The sequence below is a fragment of the Dendrobates tinctorius genome, unplaced genomic scaffold (genome assembly GCF_039654945.1).
Source record: "Dendrobates tinctorius isolate UK_male_01 unplaced genomic scaffold, ASM3965494v1 ptg000009l, whole genome shotgun sequence".
Lineage (NCBI taxonomy): Eukaryota > Metazoa > Chordata > Amphibia > Anura > Dendrobatidae > Dendrobates > Dendrobates tinctorius.
In genome coordinates, this window is record NW_027361677.1 from 20,941,175 (window position 1) to 20,965,099 (window position 23,925).

The 23,925-nt window shown below is 45.3% G+C and overlaps 1 protein-coding gene across 2 annotated transcripts in view; it reads left to right on the forward strand.

Annotated features, from left to right (window-relative positions):
* Positions 1-23,925, forward strand: part of SPIRE2 (spire type actin nucleation factor 2) — a 42,279-nt gene that overhangs the window by 13,963 nt on the left and 4,391 nt on the right. The window contains exons 2-8 of one of the 2 annotated variants that reach the window (XM_073583882.1): positions 17,324-17,367; positions 19,428-19,772; positions 19,843-19,911; positions 21,048-21,212; positions 21,793-21,879; positions 21,956-22,079; positions 22,535-22,698. In XM_073583882.1, coding sequence (XP_073439983.1) covers positions 17,324-17,367; positions 19,428-19,772; positions 19,843-19,911; positions 21,048-21,212; positions 21,793-21,879; positions 21,956-22,079; positions 22,535-22,698 — 998 coding nt within the window. Of the gene's footprint in view, positions 1-17,323; positions 17,368-18,457; positions 18,601-19,427; positions 19,773-19,842; positions 19,912-21,047; positions 21,213-21,792; positions 21,880-21,955; positions 22,080-22,534; positions 22,699-23,925 lie in introns of those variants that run through there. The other variant, XM_073583890.1, reaches the window with a different exon arrangement.

Genomic DNA, 23,925 nt, shown 5'->3' on the forward strand with positions numbered 1-23,925 from the left:
CTCTGGCATCAACATGGCATTTCCGGCCACAGAACTGCCGCTCACTGGATTTTTATTCTTTTTCGGACCATTCTCTGTAAACCCTAGAGATGGTTGTGCGTGAAAATCCCAGTAGATCAGCAGTTTCTGAAATACTCAGACCAGCCCTTCTGGCACCAACAATCATGCCACGTTCAAAGGCACTCAAATCACCTTTCTTCCCCATACTGATGCTCGGTTTGAACTGCAGGAGATTGTCTTGACCATGTCTACATGCCTAAATGCACTGAGTTGCCGCCATGTGATTGGCTGATTAGAAATTAAGTCTTAACACACAGTTGGACAGGTGTACCTAATAAAGTGGCCAGTGAGTGTATATACACTAATGAGAGGAGAGAGGCTGAGAGACTGCAGCCATACACTGTATATATACACTAATGAGAGGAGAGAGGCTGAGAGACTGCAGCCATACACTGTATATATATATATACACACTAATGAGAGGAGAGAGGCTGAGAGACTGCAGCCATACACTGTATATATATATATATATATACACTAATGAGAGGAGAGAGGCTGAGAGACTGCAGCCATACACTGTATATATACACTAATGAGAGGAGAGAGGCTGAGAGACTGCAGCCATACACTGTATATATATATACACTAATGAGAGGAGAGAGGCTGAGAGACTGCAGCCATACACTGTATATATACACTAATGAGAGGAGAGAGGCTGAGAGACTGCAGCCATACACTGTATATATACACACTAATGAGAGGAGAGAGGCTGAGAGACTGCAGCCATACACTGTATATATATATACACTAATGAGAGGAGAGAGGCTGAGAGACTGCAGCCATACACTGTATATATATATACACTAATGAGAGGAGAGAGGCTGAGAGACTGCAGCCTTACACTGTATATATATATATATATATATATACACTAATGAGAGGAGAGAGGCTGAGAGACTGCAGCCATACACTGTATATATACACACTAATGAGAGGAGAGAGGCTGAGAGACTGCAGCCATACACTGTATATATATATACACACTAATGAGAGGAGAGAGGCTGAGAGACTGCAGCCATACACTGTATATATATACACTAATGAGAGGAGAGAGGCTGAGAGACTGCAGCCATACACTGTATATATACACACTAATGAGAGGAGAGAGGCTGAGAGACTGCAGCCATACACTGTATATATATACACTAATGAGAGGAGAGAGGCTGAGAGACTGCAGCCATACACTGTATATATACACACTAATGAGAGGAGAGAGGCTGAGAGACTGCAGCCATACACTATATATATATATACACTAATGAGAGGAGAGAGGCTGAGAGACTGCAGCCATACACTGTATATATATACACTAATGAGAGGAGAGAGGCTGAGAGACTGCAGCCATACACTGTATATATACACACTAATGAGAGGAGAGAGGCTGAGAGACTGCAGCCATACACTGTATATATACACTAATGAGAGGAGAGAGGCTGAGAGACTGCAGCCATACACTGTATATATATATACACTAATGAGAGGAGAGAGGCTGAGAGACTGCAGCCATACACTGTATATACACACTAATGAGAGGAGAGAGGCTGAGAGACTGCAGCCATACAATGTATATATACACTAATGAGAGGAGAGAGGCTGAGAGACTGCAGCCATACACTGTATATATATACACTAATGAGAGGAGAGAGGCTGAGAGACTGCAGCCATACACTGTATATATACACACTAATGAGAGGAGAGAGGCTGAGAGACTGCAGCCATACACTATATATATATATACACTAATGAGAGGAGAGAGGCTGAGAGACTGCAGCCATACACTGTATATATATACACACTAATGAGAGGAGAGAGGCTGAGAGACTGCAGCCATACACTGTATATATATACACACTAATGAGAGGAGAGAGGCTGAGAGACTGCAGCCATACACTGTATATATATACACACTAATGAGAGGAGAGAGGCTGAGAGACTGCAGCCATACACTGTATATATACACACTAATGAGAGGAGAGAGGCTGAGAGACTGCAGCCATACACTGTATATATATACACTAATGAGAGGAGAGAGGCTGAGAGACTGCAGCCATACACTGTATATATATACACACTAATGAGAGGAGAGAGGCTGAGAGACTGCAGCCATACACTGTATATATACACACTAATGAGAGGAGAGAGGCTGAGAGACTGCAGCCATACACTGTATATACACACTAATGAGAGGAGAGAGGCTGAGAGACTGCAGCCATACACTGTATATATACACACTAATGAGAGGAGAGAGGCTGAGAGACTGCAGCCATACACTATATATATATACACTAATGAGAGGAGAGAGGCTGAGAGACTGCAGCCATACACTGTATATATATATACACTAATGAGAGGAGAGAGGCTGAGAGACTGCAGCCATACACTGTATATATATATACACTAATGAGAGGAGAGAGGCTGAGAGACTGCAGGCATACACTGTATATATATATACACTAATGAGAGGAGAGAGGCTGAGAGACTGCAGCCATACACTGTATATATACACTAATGAGAGGAGAGAGGCTGAGAGACTGCAGCCATACACTGTATATATATACACACTAATGAGAGGAGAGAGGCTGAGAGACTGCAGCCATACACTGTATATATATATACACTAATGAGAGGAGAGAGGCTGAGAGACTGCAGCCATACACTGTATATATACACACTAATGAGAGGAGAGAGGCTGAGAGACTGCAGCCATACACTGTGTATATATATATACACACTAATGAGAGGAGAGAGGCTGAGAGACTGCAGTCATACACTGTATATATATATACACTAATGAGAGGAGAGAGGCTGAGAGACTGCAGCCATACACTGTATATATATACACTAATGAGAGGAGAGAGACTGAGAGACTGCAGCCATGCACTGTATATATACACACTAATGAGAGGAGAGAGGCTGAGAGACTGCAGTCATACACTGTATATATATATATACACTAATGAGAGGAGAGAGGCTGAGAGACTGCAGCCATACACTGTATATATATACACACTAATGAGAGGAGAGAGGCTGAGAGACTGCAGCCATACACTGTATATATATACACTAATGAGAGGAGAGAGGCTGAGAGACTGCAGCCATACACTGTATATATATATATATATATATATACACTAATGAGAGGAGAGAGGCTGAGAGACTGCAGCCATACACTGTATATATATATATATATACACTAATGAGAGGAGAGAGGCTGAGAGACTGCACTCATACACTATATATATATACACACTAATGAGAGGAGAGAGGCTGAGAGACTGCAGCCATACACTGTATATATATACACTAATGAGAGGAGAGAGGCTGAGAGACTGCAGCCATACACTGTATATATATATATATATATATATATATATATATATATATATATATATATATATATATATATATACACACACACACTAATGAGAGGCTGAGAGACTGCAGCCATACACTGTATATACACTAATGAGAGGAGAGTGGCTGAGAGATTGCAGCCTTATGTATCATATATCAGGTCATATATCATATGTTACACAGATATACATATATCATAGTCATGTCACATATCATATATCAGGTCATATATATCATAGATAGTCATGTATACACACTGCAAGTGTCACTACATATATCATATAGCAGGTCACATATCATAGTCATGTATATACACACTGCGGGGGGGAGCATGGCTGTCTGCATACGTTACATATATACAGTATATACACTTTATAGACTGTCCCTACAGATCAGCCACCAGACAGGTGGCAAAATATGCACAGGTACAGTGCCTTGCGAAAGTATTCGGCCCCCTGGAACTTGGAACTTTTCAACCTTTTCCCACATACAGTGGGGCAAAAAAGTATTTAGTCAGTCAGCAATAGTGCAAGTTCCACCACTTAAAAAGATGAGAGGCGTCTGTAATTTACATCATAGGTAGACCTCAACTATGGGAGACAAACTGAGAAAAAAAAATCCAGAAAATCACATTGTCTGTTTTTTTTTCATTTTATTTGCATATTATGGTGGAAAATAAGTATTTGGTCAGAAACAAAATTTCATCTCAATACTTTGTGATATATCCTTTGTTGGCAATGACAGAGGTCAAATGTTTTCTGTAAGTCTTCACAAGGTTGCCACACACTGTTGTTGGTATGTTGGCCCATTCCTCCATGCAGATCTCCTCTAGAGCAGTGATGTTTTTGGCTTTTCGCTTGGCAACACGGACTTTCAACTCCCTCCAAAGGTTTTCTATAGGGTTGAGATCTGGAGACTGGCTAGGCCACTCCAGGACCTTGAAATGCTTCTTACGAAGCCACTCCTTCGTTGCCCTGGCGGTGTGCTTTGGATCATTGTCATGTTGAAAGACCCAGCCACGTTTCATATTCAATGCCCTTGCTGATGGAAGGAGGTTTGCACTCAAAATCTCACGATACATGGCCCCATTCATTCTTTCATGTACCCGGATCAGTCGTCCTGGCCCCTTTGCAGAGAAACAGCCCCAAAGCATGATGTTTCCACCACCATGCTTTACAGTAGGTATGGTGTTTGATGGATGCAACTCAGTATTCTTTTTCCTCTAAACACGACAAGTTGTGTTTTTACCAAACAGTTCCAGTTTGGTTTCATCAGACCATAGGACATTCTCCCAAAACTCCTCTGGATCATCCAAATGCTCTCTAGCAAACTTCAGACGGGCCCGGACATGTACAGGCTTAAGCAGTGGGACACGTCTGGCACTGCAGGATCTGAGTCCATGGTGGCGTAGTGTGTTACTTATGGTAGGCCTTGTTACATTGGTCCCAGCTCTCTGCAGTTCATTCACTAGGTCCCCCCCCCCGCGTGGTTCTGGGATTTTTGCTCACCGTTCTTGTGATCATTCTGACCCCACGGGGTGGGATTTTGCGTGGAGCACCAGATCGAGGGAGATTATCAGTGGTCTTGTATGTCTTCCATTTTCTAATTATTGCTCCCACAGTTGATTTCTTCACTCCAAGCTGGTTGGCTATTGCAGATTCAGTCTTCCCAGCCTGGTGCAGGGCTACAATTTTGTTTCTGGTGTCCTTTGACAGCTCTTTGGTCTTCACCATAGTGGAGTTTGGAGTCAGACTGTTTGAGGGTGTGCACAGGTGTCTTTTTATACTGATAACAAGTTTAAACAGGTGCCATTACTACAGGTAATGAGTGGAGGAAAGAGGAGACTCTTAAAGAAGAAGTTACAGGTCTGTGAGAGCCAGAAATCTTGATTGCTTGTTTCTGACCAAATACTTATTTTCCACCATAATATGCAAATAAAATGAAAAAAAAAACAGACAATGTGATTTTCTGGATTTTTTTTTCTCAGTTTGTCTCCCATAGTTGAGGTCTACCTATGATGTAAATTACAGACGCCTCTCATCTTTTTAAGTGGTGGAACTTGCACTATTGCTGACTGACTAAATACTTTTTTGCCCCACTGTATTATGCTTCAGACATAATGATACCAAATGTAAATTTTTGGTGAAGAATCAACAAGTGGGACACAATTGTGAAGTTGAACGAAATTTATTGGTTATTTTCAATTTTTGTGGATGGTAGAAAAGTGGGGCGTGCAATATTATTCGGCCCCTTTACTTTCAGTGCAGCAAACTCACTCCAGAAGTTCATTGTGGATCTCTGAATGATCCAATGTTGTCCTAAATGACTAATGATGATAAATATAATCCACCTGTGTGTAATCAAGTCTCCGTATAAATGCACCTGCTCTGTGATAGTCTCGGGGTTCTGTTTGAAGCACAGAGAGCATCATGAAGACCAAGGAACACAACAGGCAGGTCCGTGATACTGTTGTGGAGAAGTTTAAAGCCGGATTTGGATACAAAATGATTTCCAAATCTTTAAACATCCCAAGGAGCACTGTGCAAGCGATCATATTGAAATGGAAGGAGTATCATACCACTGCAAATCTACCAAGACCCGGCCGTCCCTCTAAACTTTCATCTCAAACAAGGAGAAGACTGATCAGAGATGCAGCCAAGAGGCCCATGATCACTCTGGATGAACTGCAGAGATCTACAGCTGAGGTGGGACAGTCTGTCCATAGGACAGCAATCAGTCATACACTGCACAAATCTGGCCTTTATGGAAGAGTGGCAAAAAGAAAGCCATTTCTCAAAGATATCCATAAAAAGTGTTGTTTAAAGTATGCAACAAGCCACCTGGGAGACACACCAAACATGTGGAAGAAGGTGCTCTGGTCAGATGAAACCAAAATCAAACATTTTGGCAACAATTCCAAACAATATGTTTGGCGTAAAGTCAACACAGCTCATCACCCTGAACACACCATCCCCACTGTCAAACATAGTGGTGGCAGCATCATGGTTTGGGGCTGCTTTTCTTCAGCAGGGACAGGGAAGATGGTTAAAATTGATGGGAAGATGGATGGAGCCAAATACAGGACCATTCTTGAAGACAACCTGTTGGAGTCTGCAAAAGACCTGAGACTGGGACGGAGATTTGTCTTCCAACAAGACAATGATCCCAAATATAAAGCAAAATCTACAATGGAATGGTTCACAAATAAACGTATCCAGGTGTTAGAATGGCCAAGTCAAAGTCCAGACATGAATCCAATCAAGAATCTGTGGAAAGAGCTGAAAACTGCTGTTCACAAACGATCTCCATCCAACCTCACTGAGCTCGAGCTGTTTGCCGAGGACAGAATGGGCAAGAATTTCAGTCTCTCGATGTACAAAACTGATAGAGACATACCCCAAGTGACTGCAGCTGTAATCGCAGCAAAAGGTGGCGCAACAAAGTATTAAGTTAAAGGGGCCGAATAATATTGCACGCCCCACTTTTCAGCTGTTGAATTTCAACAAAAATTTAAAATAACCAATAAGTTTCGTTCAACTTCACAATTGTGTCCCACTTGTTGTTGATTCTTCACCAAAAATTTACATTTGGTATCTTTATGTTTGAAGCATGATACATAGGAAAAGGTTGAAAAGTTCCAGGGGGCCAAATACTTTCGCAAGGCACTGTATATGCACGCTCCAATAGGAGGCTGGGAAACTGTTGTGCGCCCTCTGTACTGTCTCCACCACACCAGATCCAACAGAGCATGCCCACACTATTGTTCTCCACTGAGTCTACCCTGACAGAGCATGCCCACTGCAATTAAAGACCAAGGTTCAACATAGCATGCCCACAATTATTCACCTGGTTTAACAATGCATGTCCACTACTGTACTCCACCAGGTTTAATGGAGTGTACTCACTGCAGTCATCCACCAGGCCCAACAGAGCATGCCCACTACTGTAACCACCTGTTCTAACAGAGCATACCCACAATTATCTACCAGACCCAACAAACTGTTGTCTACCTGGTCCAACAGAGCATTACCACCACAATTATCCATCAGGTCCAGCAGAGCATGCCCATCACAATTATCCATCAGGTCCAGCAGAGCATGCCTACCACAATTATCCATCAGGTCCAACAGAGCATGCCTACCACAATTATCCATCAGGTCCCGCAGAGCATGCCTACCACAATTATCCATCAGGTCCAACAGAGCATGCCCACCACAATTATCCATCAGGTCCAGCAGAGCATGCCCACCACAATTATCCATCAGGTCCAGCAGAGCATGCCCACCACAATTATCCATCAGGTCCAGCAGAGCATGCCCACCACAATTATCCATCAGGTCCTGCAGAGCATGCCTACCACAATTATCCATCAGGTCCAACAGAGCATGCCTACCACAATTATCCATCAGGTGCCGCAGAGCATGCCTACCACAATTATCCATCAGGTCCAACAGAGAATGCCCACCACAATTATCCATCAGGTCCAGCAGAGCATGCCCACCACAATTATCCATCAGGTCCAGCAGAGCATGCCCACCACAATTATCCATCAGGTCCAGCAGAGCATGCCCACCACAATTATCCATCAGGTCCAGCAGAGCATGCCCACCACAATTATCCATCAGGTCCAGCAGAGCATGCCCACCACAATTATCCATCAGGTCCAGCAGAGCATGCCCACCACAATTATCCATCAGGTCCAGCAGAGCATGCCCACCACAATTATCCATCAGGTCCAGCAGAGCATGCCCACCACAATTATCCATCAGGTCCAGCAGAGCATGCCCACCACAATTATCCATCAGATCCAGCAGAGCTTGCCCACCACAGTTATCCAGCAGACACAACAAAGCATGCCCACCACAATTATCCATCAGATCCATCAGAGCATGCCCACCACAATTATCCATCAGGTCCATCAGAGCATGCCCACCACAATTATCCATCAGATCCATCAGAGCATGCCCACCACAATTATCCATCAGGTCCAGCAGAGCATGCCCACCACAGTTATCCATCAGATCCATCAGAGCATGCCCACCACAATTATCCATCAGATCCATCAGAGCATGCCCACCACAATTATCCATCAGGTCCATCAGAGCATGCCCACCACAATTATCCATCAGATCCATCAGAGCATGCCCACCACAATTATCCATCAGGTCCAGCAGAGCATGCCCACCACAATTATCCATCAGATCCATCAGAGCATGCCCACCACAATTATCCATCAGATCCATCAGAGCATGCCCACCACAATTATCCATCAGGTCCAGCAGAGCATGCCCACCACAATTATCCATCAGATCCATCAGAACATGCCCACCACAATTATCCATCAGGTCCAGCAGAGCATGCCCACCACAATTATCCATCAGATCCATCAGAGCATGCCCACCACAATTATCCATCAGGTCCAGCAGAGCATGCCCACCACAATTATCCATCAGATCCAGCAGAGCATGCCCACCACAATTATCCAGCAGAGCATGCCCACCACAATTATTCATCAGGTCCAGCAGAGCATGCCCATCACAATTATCCATCAGGTCCCGCAGAGCATGCCCACCACAATTATCCATCAGATCCATCAGAGCATGCCCACCACAATTATCCATCAGATCCAGCAGAGCTTGCCCACCACAGTTATCCAGCAGACACAACAAAGCATGCCCACCACAATTATCCATCAGGTCCAGCAGAGCATGGCCACCACAATTATCCATCAGATCCAGCAGAGCTTGCCCACCACAGTTATCCAGCAGACACAACAAAGCATGCCCACCACAATTATCCATCAGATCCAGCAGAGCATGCCCACCACAATTATCCATCAGGTCCAGCAGAGCATGCCCATCACAGTTATCCATCAGGTCCAGCAGAGCATGCCCACCACAATTATCCATCAGATCCAGCAGAGCTTGCCCACCACAGTTATCCAGCAGACACAACAAAGCATGCCCACCACAATTATCCATCAGATCCATCAGAGCATGCCCACCACAATTATCCATCAGGTCCAGCAGAGCTTGCCCACCACAGTTTTCCAGCAGACACAACAAAGCATGCCCACCACAGTTATCCATCAGATCCAGCAGAGCTTGCCCACCACAGTTATCCAGCAGACACACCAAAGCATACCCACTACTGTTGTCCACCTGGTCCAACAAAGCTAACATGTTACTCTTTTTGACCAGGACCACCAATGCCAGGACAGATGATTGTACCCCCCACACACCAATGATGCGTGGTACATAGTTGAAATGCCAAAAAAGTATTTGTTGGTTACATCCTGATAAATGTGGGGATTGGACATAATGTTTTTACCGCCGTAGATGCCCAGGGCTCCAATAAAAGTATGTACAGGAATAGAAAAACACGATTTCTTCTAAATATAGCGCCACCTCTGTCTGCAGGTTGTGTGCATTATCGCAGCTCAGCCTTATTCACTTATATGGAATTAGCTGCAATACCACACACAACCTGCTGACAGCTGTGTCTGAAATAAAGAAGCCATATTTTTCTACTCCTGGACCATCCCTCCCCTTTAACAGTCTAGAGCAACAATAAGCAGATGCTCCAAGACGGCGGAGCGCCGCACAGAATGCTGAAAGTAGTAATAGTGCAAGGTCGTATTGATTTCTGAGAAATTACTGGGAAGAATGGAAAGATCAGACGCCAGCGCTGTACTGGTGTAGCAGAGCTCATGATGATATAGCAAACTGAAAGCCGCGATTTTACATAGGACTGCAGTATCTGAGCGTCCAGAGATAATAGCAATATAACACAGTCGGCTCTGCTACATCTTTTGGTGAGCCTGGACATGAAAGAGACAAAGCGGCAATGATAGGCTGATCCGAGTCTGGGACCCCCCAAGTGATCGCCTGCAACCTGAGAACAGCAAGTGTTTAATTCCACTGCAGCGCCACCACAGGGCAAATGAAGCATTACGCAATTCTTTTTGAAGTCAATGTATGTTCTGGGTCCTCCACAGAGGCGGACGGACAGATAACTTTCCCCTTTAATTCCTGCATATAACGTAACTGCATTAACCCCTCGTATCCTAGTAATATTTTGGTATTAATGACAGACGGTGGTGTGGTATTATATGACTGCACTGTGGGGATGCCTGGTCCCTGCAGACATCTATTCCTGGCAGTGTACGGTTACACCGACCCTGGCACGGTTTACAGATCCCGGCACCCGGGTGCACTTTCTACTTTACTGTTTGCGGGCATTGGTGCCCTGATGACGGCTCGGCACCTGCCCATTGATTACAGTCCGCAGCCTGCGCCATGCAGCAGCGTTCAGCTTCACATCCCCCACCTCCCTCTGCAGCGCCGGAGACAGATGCATGTCACACTGTGCAGAGGGCGACCGCCAGACGTCACCGCGCTGCCAGTGCAGCGAACGAGCCCCACGCCGATCATTTCTGCTAATGTCTTCCTGACAGCTCATAGCCGGGCGGCTGACAATCTCAAGACAGTCATTCCCAGGGAATATCTGACCCATGTAATGCAGATTTGTGCCGTTGCTGTCAGTCGACTACATTGCAATTGCAAACTAGAGAAACTGCACTCTGCTCGGGGGTTTTATAAGGTTTAAAGGAGCACTCCATCCGCAACACACTATGAGATATCACTTAAAGGGCTCTTCCCAACTTCATAGCTGGATATTGTCAGATAGTTGTAAATAAACAACAAGCACTTTTGCAATTTACTGCTTGTTAAAATTTCAATCCGTTCTTGAGATACGAACACTTATTTTTGTTTACAGCTCGTTGCCTGGGAAACCGACCACCGCTGCTTTCTATATTGGAAGCAAGGAGGCGTAGGAGGTAACAGCACACTCCAGGGATCATGGCCAGCTTTGAAAAAAAAAAGCGCTTACAAGCTCAACAACAAAGCGCTTGTGAGGGTGGTTTCACATTTGCGTTTCCAGCAGCAGCGTCGGCCTGTGCACGGCTGCCGGTAAGCCCGCCCCCTGCTGCGCCTCCTCCGGTAGCTCCGCCTAGGGGCACATGACGCTGCATGCGGCGACCTGCGTCCCCTTTCTTTAGCACTGGGGATGTAGGCCGTGCGCAGGTATGCGTTTGGCGGCGCATGCGTCCTTTTGATGGTGTGCCAAGCGCACCAAATTACAACAGGTTGCGTTTGGCGCTGGTCGGTGCACCGTCAAAAGGACGCATGCGCCGCCAAATGTGAAACCACCCTGGCTGTATAAAAAAATTGAGCAAGTCACCTCTGCAAATTTTGGAAAGGATTGGATCCACATGCTCATCTGTCTCGGACGAGTCTATTGTATGTAAAATGGACCAAAGTAGTGCACGCTACAAACATTTTTCCAAGAAGATGACTCATGTGCACCAAAAACATGGTTGTCCGAACGAGCCCTTGGAGCGGCCACAATACACTGTTTGGAAATACCTGGATAAGAATCCTGACCCTAAGGGCTCGTTCAGACATCAGTTATTTATCTCCTTTGCAAAAAAATGTCCGTTTTTCATCAGTGTTTGGTCACTTCTTCATCATCAGTTTTCCTTCTTATAAGCCCTTTTCCATAGAGCGCTGCTCTGAAGGTGGCCAGATTGCTCCTACAATGCTCCGGAGGCTAAGCCGCCTCTGCTTGTAACAACGGTTCAACCACGCTGAACTGTCAATCTTCAGGAGCCCACCGCCTCCGCAAAGCAGAAAGCCGGGAGGTAGGGGAGTGGTGCGCTCCTGAAGGTCTACGTTGAACCTGTACCTTTTGGCCCTGAATTTCAGAAAGAAATGTCATTATAGAAAACACAGCTAACGATACAGGACTCCGGCACAAATCTCTGCCTCATTTCCTTCCGAGGTGACCTGTAATAAGGAGATAATAACCGGATAATTTGCACTCAGCAGGATTTCCCGATTTCTACTGACTCAAGCATTGAAGCGCTGAGTGTGCAGAGTTCTGTGCGTAACTTCTGCCTCGGCTTCTGGATCTATAAGAAGCATCAGGCCTGATGTCATTACTAAAATCCAACAAAAAAAGCCTTACCGGATTCATTTATCTATGACGCCTTGTTAAAGGGTCATTCTCAGGTTCTAACATGAGAGAACACCTTTCCCGAGGTTGTACGGGACTTTAACATTAATGGCCTATCCTTGGGATGTCGTCAGTGTCTGATCGGGGTGGGGAGTGACACCCAGCACCACCGCCGATCATCTGGTCACGACGGTGACGGCTTGATCAGCAGCTCCGCCAACTCTGTAGTGGCCACAGCCGGGTGGTATTGCACTATTGACATCAAAAGGGAGTGGATGTGCAGTACTCATCCATGGCCACTATTGCGTACCCCTCTTCACATACATATCTACTCTATGATGGTGCTAGGCCCCCCAAAAATGAATGTGGTAACCACAGCGCCTGAATTGGTGGCTGCAGCCCGCGGCTCCTCCGTACTCATTGTCCTGACCTGTTCTGGTTAATGAACCGTGAGCGGCTGCATTGTCTGAAGTCGCTGACATTCTGCTCTATTACTTAGAAGTGTAGACAGGACTCATATTTCCAGCTTCACAAACACAGAGCGTCGCTGAGACAAACACAAAAGGTGGAGGAAAAAATAGCAAATGGGATAGGCAACACAGAAAAAAAAGCAAATGAATTATAGGTGCCCATCGTGGAGCAAAAATCCCTCTGTATTCAGACGCGTAGTCCATCTCACCCTTGACTGGATGTGGGTCCTCGGGGGCAGAGCCACAACCAGTCTTTGGTGCCAAAATCCCTTGTGCCATGTAAGACGACACAAGTATTATAAATGCTAAGTGGCAGTTACAGATTTTGCATTGGCGCTGCTGGGCCCTTGTGGTTAACCCCATGGAAAAAAAATGACCGTGGGACATGAGAACTAATTTAGAGGGATATTGATGATGTGACGGTTTATACAACACTCCCTCCTCATAATGCCACTCCATAGTTTATAAATGCAAGCGCTATATAACAGAGCAGGTACGGTAAAGACAAAGGTGATAGATGGATATTAATGGAGGGAGAGGTCATGTGCTACCGTCCCGTCATGTACAGCATCTTCTCTGCATGTGTCTCTGTTTTACTCTCTTGATTGGTGTAATTGCCTTTAATGCGTTTTGCTTTTTCCCATCTAATGAGCCGCCAAAACTCGTCTGACTGGGGGTTAATGAATTAGGCTGTTTTCCCTCTGGAAATAATAATAATTGCAGATAGTATGGTAATGAGGGTGTGTATTAATGAAAGAGTAATAGACAGTGGTATCAGGCGTGCTGTACATTGGAATCATCTCAGGGGACCGATTTGGGGAATATGGGGTAGGACTTGCCCCCATCGCTGCTCCAGATAATGGAGGAGGACACACAAGGGCATTGTTAAGTACTACATCTGGGCAATAAAAATGAAAAAAGCATATACAGAATGGGAGGAATAGGGCTAAGCAACAGCACATGTGAAAAAGACTTGGGTATACTAATAGATCACAGACTGAATATGAGTCAACAGTGTGATGCAGCAGCAAAAAAGGCAAATGCAATTCTAGGATGTATTAACAGAAGCATACAGTCTAGATCACGTGAAGTCATTATTTCCCGCTACTCCTCTTTGGTCAGACCTCATCTGGAATATTGTGTCCAGTTTTGGGAACCACATTTTAAAAAAGACATCAACAAACTGGAGCAAGTTCAGAAAAGAGCAACCAGAATGGTAACCGGTCTGCAAACCCTGTCTTATGAGGAAAGGTTGCAGGATTTGGGATTGTTTAGTTTGCAAAAGAGAAGACTGAGAGGAGACTTAATAGCTGTCTACAAATATCTAAAGGGCTGTCACATTGTAGAAGGATCAACTTTATTCTCATTTGCACAAGGAAAGACTAGAAGCAATGGGATGAAACTGAATGGGAGGAGACACAGATTAGATATTAGAAAAAACTTTTTGACAGTTAGAGTGATCAATGAGTGGAACAGGCTGCCACGAGTAGTGGTGAGTTCTCCTTCAATGGAAGTCTTCAAACAGAGGCTGGACAGACATCTGACTGGGATGATTTAGCGAATCCTGCTTTGAGCAGGGGGTTGGACCAGATGGCCCAGGAGGTCCCTTCCAACTCTACGTTTCTATGATTCTATGAAGAGTAGATTCTCCTCGCACAGCTGCCATCTGCTCGAACTTTCTTTGGGGCAACTGGGTCCAACCCCTTGTCACTATCTTTCAGGTTATTAACAAATTATTAAGTTATCCCCTACTACGATAGATGACTTACTGATCGTTAGGGGTTTGATCTGTGAGAAGACTCTTGATCCCTTGTTTGGGGCTTTGGAACTGTGTAGCCCCATCCTGAAGTGAGCGGAGGTGAACATGCGCTGCCTATTCATTGTCTGTTGGACTGTCTATAGGGGTGCTGTACTCGACATTCCCATAGACAATGAATAGAGCGGATGTAGAGCATGCAAGCATACACTTCATTCAAGACAGGGTTGCATATCCTGGTTTCTGGGTTCCAGAGACCAAATCTCCATTTTGTGTGGGTCCCGGATCAGTTGGCCCCCTAGCTATCAGTAACTTATTCCTTAAGGATAGGAGATAAATTGTTATTTTTGGAGTACCCCGTTAAGTTGGGAGGGTGATTGCATGCCATAGACACAGCACATGTAGCTGTTAATATAATCCCTTTATGGGGAAGGGTCTTATTTTAGTTTTAATGGCCATTACTTACTCATTAATTCCCCACGGTCCCATGGTCCTGGTCCACCTGCCCTACAATGATCACATGCCATACACCACTCACATGTCTGCTTCAGCCCATCACTTGTCCCACTGGTAGTGTCTGCATGTAGGACATGTAAGTCCTGAAATTGTCAGAAGCGGGTTAGTGACAAGGGTCCGAATGTATATAATTGTTATGGGGGGCACATCACCTATGGCCAGGTGCGTGGCTTTACTAATAGAGATGTGTTTGTTTAGGTGACTTCAAATCCGTCACTAATCATATTGCATGTGGCTGACTCTAGCGTGACGCCTATGATATCACTGACATTACTCAGGTGTCACAACATGACGGCACGCTATCACAATATTATCATTACTCCTCCGCGAGGCGCTGCGCATCCGCTGAAGAGGTAAATGCTGTACAGCTGCCAGCGGCGTATATCATAAAATCATCATTTCTTACTTATGCCAGCTGCTTTCCATGAAATGAACCCCCATATTCAGGTCCAATCAACGGCTCTCATGGAGCTTGTACGGCAGCGTCCCTTTCTCAGGACTCCCAATAGAGAGCTGTCGATTGTGGATGACCCTATGATAAACATTTGGAGTTTCACATCAGGTTTATACCTCACAGTTATGTTTATTTGCCGTGTGTTTGTGTTTCTGCCTCTTTCCAGAAGTACCTGATTATGTGTGATGACACCAACCGGTCTACCGCCACGTCAATGGCTTATCTTCCTCACCACAAATATGGTTGCAGCGGTGGCTCATGCACCGTGGAGCAGATTTTTCTTAAAATGGATGGTTGGACCATCCTGTGAGATGGAGGCTTTTGCAGGGCCCTCTTGACACTAAGCACACACTTTTGAATGATGCTGTGCCGGCGGAGGATCTGGCAGCATTGTCGTGTTTGTATAGGATGTTTGACTTTATATAGAGTATTTAAAGTGACTGTGGAACAAACAAGACGCGAGCGTCCTATTTGTATAAAGTCACAATCCTCATTTCACCACCAGCTTTTCTTGGTTACCTTGCTCTCGGCTCGTCTTCCGGAGATTTTACAGGCAGTATTTCCTGGGAAAAGTAAGCAAATTAGCTCTCTGCCAGGCTTAAGAACACGGTCTCTCTACTGCCTACCTGTAGTCAATGTCTGACCCCATTGTGAGGAACCACCTTGGGGCTGAAAAGTGACTATACATTTGTTATAGATTAGCTCTCTCTGCCAGGGTGGTCACACTTGGTAGATAGGGTGCACATCAATAATCTATGGCGACCGGATAGGATCCCTGAGAACTTTCTCTTACCTTGAATCCTATTTTGATTAGCCAGCCTGGTGCAACGTCATCGACAGACTGGCTAATCGGAAAAGGAGCCGTGAATGCTGATAGGTACGTGAGTATTAAATATGCAGTTTTTTGTCTGGTGTAAAAGCCGCTGTTCTCCTGAATCCGGTGCTGTATTTCTTTTGTTTCTGCGCCGCTCCGTTCCTGAGATATCACTCCATCTTCCTTGTATGTAAAATCAGCCCCGTTAGCTAAGTGGGCGTGGTCCTGAAGAAGACGCCCACTTGGTGAGAGGACTAGATTTACATCCAGGAAAAACAGGATCCTATCTCCGGAACGGAGAGGCGCAGAAACAAAATAAAAACATTGCCGGATTCAGGAGAACAACGGCATTTACACCAGTTAAATAAAATACATATTTATAATAAATGATACGTCCCCTTTAAGGATGATGATTAGCTTATAGACTATGCACAAAGTAATCCTGATCATCAGGGACATAGATTTAAGGGATCCAGATGTTGCTCCAGGGGCCTAGTTCTTAAAGGACCACAGAGCTGCAAATAAGGCTGTGAGTATTGTATTGGCCTCATGTTCAGTGTTTGGCTTGTGTTGTGTTGGACACTGAGTGAAATGCAAACAGTGAATTCATGGAAGGCGCTGGAGCGTGCCTTCACCTTATCTATAGCGTATTGCCTGGGCTCACGCCCCACCGTTACCAGCGCACGGATTAACCATTTCATGACCTCTTATTGCTGCCCAAGTGTGATTAAGAAGTTTAAGCATCGGGCATTTATTTTGCTGGGAAACATATTTGTCCTATATCAAGTACAGATCCCTAGGGACTGAGTAGCTCATGTTATAGCAGGTCAGGAGTATTACTCTCTGCTCTAATCATACGTTTTCCTCTTTTCTGTCTCCAGGGATCACAGGGAGTGCCGCCCTTTCATCACTCACAGAGACCCAGGTAAGATCTATGACCAGATCAGATAACCTGCACAACAAGTGTGGGAACTGTGCATCTTACCAAAAAGTTTCTGAATCGTCCTCTTCTCTCAAATAGTTGAAATCTCATTTGTGACATCTGCTCCCTAGAAAGCTGGGTGACAGCCAATATGACCTCTCCGATAGGAACGGTCCCTCAGCTTTTACACCTGCCTAAGTCCACAATTCATGATCCAATATAAAGGAGCGTTACCCAAAATAGTTTCCGCTTGAAAATTCGCCATTTTTGACCTCTGGAAAAAATTCAGTGTGAACACAGCCTTACTTCCACTCCCGATTTCCCAAGCTACGAGCAGCATTCTCATTTCCAGTAGGTGGAAGCATTTTAATGACGAGATTATTTGGATAAGATTATAATTAGTCTTACATTTATAATGGGATAATTGCACTGCGGTGAGGATATCCACTAATTCACAGACAGCTCTGCCCTATTTCCTACTCACACTCTATTACACGTGAAATTTTTCTGTATGTTCTGTCTTCAGACAGAAAAGCGCACAAGCTAGCGGAACACCACAAGTCCCAGCATGTCCATATTGCTTTTTTTTTTTACATAGGACTTTTAATTGACTAAGCCTAGGTTAGGGCTATGCATGCAGTAAAATCGTGTTGAAACAGCACCAACACCACAGTGACCAAGATTTTTGCAATGACCATGTGGTTATCGGCCACCTTTTTTCCCCCATAAGCTCAAAGTAAAACTGTATGTGACAACCAGCTGGTCCACCATTAGCCACAAGAGTCGTCATCCAGCTCTGCTAGACCTCCACAGGTTCATACAATGATACGTCTCTTTTTCCCAACCAGTCATCTCTGATCTACCTCAAGAACAATAGAAGTGGGCATGTTGAAAACCAACATGCCCAATCCTTCTTACTCAGAACACCTAAACTCACCTCTGGTGCCGGCGCCGGTCCAGCGATGTATGTACTGCCCCTCCCTGGGTTTGCGTGACATTGTTATGTCATGCGATCACTGTGGATAATTAGCGGGCACTTCCCTCTTTCGGACATAATTGACATATGGAGGAAGCGACAGCTGCGGCTGCCTACTTCACTTCCTCCGGATGTCCGATGTATCCGAAGGAGGGGACAATGAACAGATGCTAAGTGACAGCAGGGATCGTATGACATAATGTTACACAAGCCCCGGGAGAGGCAGTGCCGACATCACTGGAACGGCGCCGGGACCAGAGGCAAGTATAGGCGTTCTGAGTAAGAAGGACTGGGCATGTTGGTTCTCAGGGCAGATAAGAGATGACTGGTTGTGAAAAGGAGATGTATCATTGGATTGGTGTATTATTTTACAAACCCCGGGATTGAGAAGGAGATGACCGACTAGTAGACAACCCCTTTAAGTTAAAACTCCATGTTGCTGGTGCTGTAAAAAAAACAAGGCTTGTTCGTGTGATAAATCTGCGTCAAATATGCATCGTGTGAATTTAGGCTCAGGTATGAGTGACACTTTAATCCCCTTTTTTTGCTGCCTCTTTACCTCTGGACATGCTGGAATAATGGGCTATGTTCACACTCAAGATTTTTTTGTTAAGGCCAAAATTTTCAAGTGGAAACCGCTTTAAAGAAACTCTCCTATTTAGGGAAGGTTTTGGAAGAGTTTTTTTTTTTCTTTGCAACCTTTTTTTATTTTACCACCAATTTTGAAAAAAAAAAAAAAAAATTCTCATATGAACAGGAAAGTGGATTTCTCATAGGATTTTTCAACTGTTTTTTAGAGATGATTTTTAGAGCAGTTAAAAAAAAAAAAAACATCCAAAAACTGTGTGTGAACATGGCTGTAATGTTCCGGCAGAGTAATTCAGGGGGATTTTGTGGCGTAAAAAAGTGGTACGGGAAATCTTCTTGCAATGAAAATGACCCTGATGTTATTTCTGGACCTTGAACGGGGAAATTTACAGGAAATAGGTCATGTTGGACCTGTAATGTAGGGCGTCAGGTAATGACTGCTTGTCCGGTCGCCTGTAGATGGATCACTTTGTTATGTCTCCTCCTTACCTCTCTGCAGATGGTGCAATGTCTGGGCTTTACCATTTACCGGGCATTGGACTGGGGTCTTGATGAGAGCGAGGAGCGAGAGCTCAGCCCCCAGTTGGAGCAGCTCATCGACCTCATGGCCGCCAGCGACTCCGAGGGGGTCATGACAGACGAAGGTTATGAAGGAACAGAGGATGAAGATGAGGAAGCTCCTCCAAAGGTGGTGCGGAGTTTTTCAGCAGTTTTGCGCTTCTGCGCGTCCCATCTCCCGGAGCCCCAGAAGGCGTCCGTCCACTACCAGGCGGTGTGTAGGGCGCTGTTTGCAGAGACCGTGGAGCTTCAAGCTTTTCTCTATAAGATACGGGAAGCCAAAGAGGTGAGAGTGAAGCCCACCATGACCAGTCCTTGATGACGTCCCGGATAACACGTTGGTTTTCATTTCTTAGATGCTGAAGAAGATGAAGGTGGAGGAGACAGAACCGGACGGACTGGTGAACCTGCAGAACACAGACTGGGTGAGCGGGAAGGACGCTGGGGCATGTTAGGTCTGGCAGCTTTGGCCACGACACGTGGTATGGAGTATAATGCAGGTGAACGCGGTTGCATCGTGTCCCACAAGTTGGCTGCAAAAAAAAAAAAAATCCAACTGGTTGACACCACTCGCCTGCGATGTCGGAGCTGTGTAGTTCCAACCTTTTATGCATCGTCTAGGCAAAGAAATATAGGGGCGGAAAAAGTAAAAAAAAAAAAAGCCGCCAAGTATTCATTTCTAAAAGGGTCTCTGCGGCGCCTCTCATTTCTGTGTCGGAAAGTTGATTCCGCAACTTTTCTGCTCAGTGTCAGGATCGCCAACTTTAAAAATGGACATTTTTTTGCAATGTCCCTGAGAAGTAAAGATTCATCCATTTTTTTTTTCTTTTTTGAGGACGGTGAAACCCCTGCATTATAAAAATCCAATATGGCAACTCTGTCCAGTTGTGAAATAAGAGGTGCAGCAGAACCCCTTTACTATGCATTTGTGGCCCTATATATGTGTGTTTGTGACCCAAGTTAATAAAAAAATAATAATTATCCTATTTGTTTGAACCTGTGCAAATCCGTGCATCCCTAAAAAATAGATGCTTTGATAAAGTGAGAGCTATATGGTTGCAGAGTGTGAACATGTCATATTTATGTCTGCAAATCCTGACCTGGTCCTTATGACGCCTTCACTACCGGTCAGTAGGATAAAGTTTGGGCAAAAACTTGCGGATTTGGAAAAATGGAATAGGGTCCCATCAGAGGAGTGGGGGGTTCTGGTGCTGGAGCATAATAACATAGTGGGATGTAGCCTCCGACTTGATATAATGTGGTGACCCCAACCTCATGGTTGGAATAGGAAGCACCTTGCACATGAGAGCAGCTGGATGGGTTAAACCTGGAACCATCCTGAGAGAGGCACCTGTGTAAATCCCTGAGCCCTGTCTGCATCACCATGTCTTGCAGTGGTTGTGTGTCCCGCCATTCTACGGTCACTGTGTGCGTGGCTCTCTGCTCCATGTTGGGTGCTGTGCAGTACGTGCTGTGTAATGTGTGCGCGTCTCACGGCTGTGCGCGTCCTGCTGTGTGCTCGGTGCTGTGCACATCACACTTGGTGTCTTGCGCTCTACAGGCACGGTTGTGGGTGCAGCTGATGAGAGACCTCAGACATGGGGTACAGCTGAAGAAGGTGCAGGAGAAGACGTTTAACTCTTTGCCCACTGAGTACCAGCTCACTCCATTTGAGATGCTTATGCAGGACATCAGGGCACGAAACTACAAACTGCGCAAGGTCATGGTGAGTACAAAGTAACCCCGGTGCCTCGTGCAATGTGCTGAGGTTTTGGCACAGTTTTTTTTTGCTGGGATTTCAGACGCGCCATATATGTTCCCCTACATATTTTTTGAGCATGCCAAAGTCACTCGGTTAGCACACTCGGATACACTTTATCCCAGCACAGTCGCTCATCACTAAGAGATATTCCCCAGAGAGTTATCCCTTACCCATAAGAGAGGGGATGACTTACTGATTAGTGTGAATCTGGCTGCTAGTACCCCCAGAAGTCCGGAAAATGGGGGTGTCTGCAGAGCCTCGACGTGAATGGAAGACCTCCGCTGCAGGAAATGGTGGAGCGCTCTGCTTGACTCTTGTGCTCGTTTTTACCATGACGGTGTTATCCGTTTCTACTGTGTGCCAAAAAACCCCAACAGGATAAGTAGGTAAAAAACAGACATCTGGCGGCGTTCTGAGTTTGTACCATATTGACCCGTGTGCGTTTTGGAAAGTCCGCAGCTGATTACGTCCTCCCGGATCAAATCTCATCCACGTACTGCGGAGATTTTCCATTGTGTGGATTTTGAAATCTAATTCCTCGTAGGCTGGAGGAGACATCGCTCCGAAGGTCAAGAAGGATGCACATGAACTAATCCTGGACTTCATCAGATCTCGTCCTCCTCTGAGGCCGGTGAGGCGGAACGTCGTATGTCAGTCATTGATCGGAGCAGTGCCATCTGTAAACTGATCGCTTCTATTCTCCACAGGTGTCCAAAAGAAATCTTCCCCCGTTGCCGCTCAGACCAGTTAGTCTCCATGAAAAGATTCTGGAAGAGATTAAACAAGAGCCAAAACTGCGTCCCGTGCCGACGGAAAGGCGAGGGCAGAAAGGTGCGGTGGTGAAGGGTTAAAGATGGGTAAAACATGGCCGATCGGACTCGGATTAATCTTTTTTTGTGCTCCATTCACGTAATTGTCGAAATATTACTGCCACATACTGCTGAAGTAATATCCCCATAATGAGCTGAAAAACATCCATGAGGCTCAGATATCCCAACTATAGTGCAAATAACAGGTCCATAAAGACCCCAATAGACAAATAACATCAATTTTGGTGGGGTCTGACGACCATCTGATTTGTATAGGGGCTTCCCAACTCGTGTCAGGTAAGAGAATGGCCGGTCCACTGTAAATGCCGGATCCTTTTATTTCCAGGGTAGGTGAGCCGCGAACGGAGAAAGGTCTCTGGACATTACTTTCAGGTGTCGCTGCCGGTATATTCTTTTACACCATTTCTCACCCACCGGTTGTCCCATTTTTCTTTTTTATATTCGGTTCTCTATCAGGCTTTGGCTCGCTCCCGTGTATCGTGGACGCTTATTCTGCTGACAAGAAGTCAACGTCTTGTATCAACCTCTCAGTCCAGGAAGCGGCGGCACCTCGGGCTCGTCCCCGAATACTGCTCAAGGCTCCCACGCTGGCAGAGATGGAGGAGATGAATCTGTCTGAGGTGCAAGGACCTGATTATTCACCTGGAAAGATTAAGGCTCATACACGTGCCAATATAGAGATACATACATTACATTACTGATCCTGAGTTACCTCCTGTATTATACTCCAGAGCTGCACTCACTATTCTGCTGGTGCAGTCACTGTGTACATACATTTCATTACTGACTCTGAGTTACATCCTGTATTATACCCCAGAGCTGCACTCACTATTCTGCTGGTGCAGTCACTGTGTACATACATTGCACTACTGATCCTGAGTTACATCCTGTATTATACTCCAGAGCTGCACTCACTATTCTGCTGGTGCAGTCATTGTGTACATACATTACATTACTGATCCTCGGTTATATTCTGTATTATACCCCAGAGCTGCACTCACTATTCTGCAGGTGCAGTCACTGTGCACATACATTACATTACTGATCCTGAGTTACACCTGTATTATACCCCAGAGCTGCACTCACTATTCTGCTGGTGCAGTCACTGTGTACCTACATTACTGATCCTGAGTTACCTCCTGTATTATACTCCAGAGCTGCCCTCACTATTCTGCAGGTGCAGTCACTGTGCACATACATTACATTACTGATCCTGAGTTACACCTGTATTATACCCCAGAGCTGCACTCACTATTCTGCTGGTGCAGTCACTGTGTACCTACATTACTGATCCTGAGTTACATCCTGTATTATACTCCAGAGCTGCACTCACTATTCTGCAGGTGCAGTCACTGTGCACATACATTACATTACTGATCCTGAGTTACACCTGTATTATACCCCAGAGCTGCACTCACTATTCTGCTGGTGCAGTCACTGTGTACCTACATTACTGATCCTGAGTTACCTCCTGTATTATACTCCAGAGCTGCACTCACTATTCTGCTGGTGCAGTCACTGTGCACATACATTACATTACTGATCCTGAGTTACCTCCTGTATTATACTCCAGAGCTGCACTCACTATTCTGCTGGTGCAGTCACTGTGTACATACCTTACATCTTACATTACTGATCCTGGGTTACATCCTGTATTATACTGGAGAGCTGCACTCACTATTCTGCTGGTGCAGTCACTGTGTACATACATTACATTACTGATCCTGAGTTACCTCCTGTATTATACCCCAGAGCTGCACTCACTATTCTGCTGGTGCAGTCACTGTGTACATACATTACATTACTGATCCTGAGTTACATCCTGTATTATACTCCAGAGCTGCACT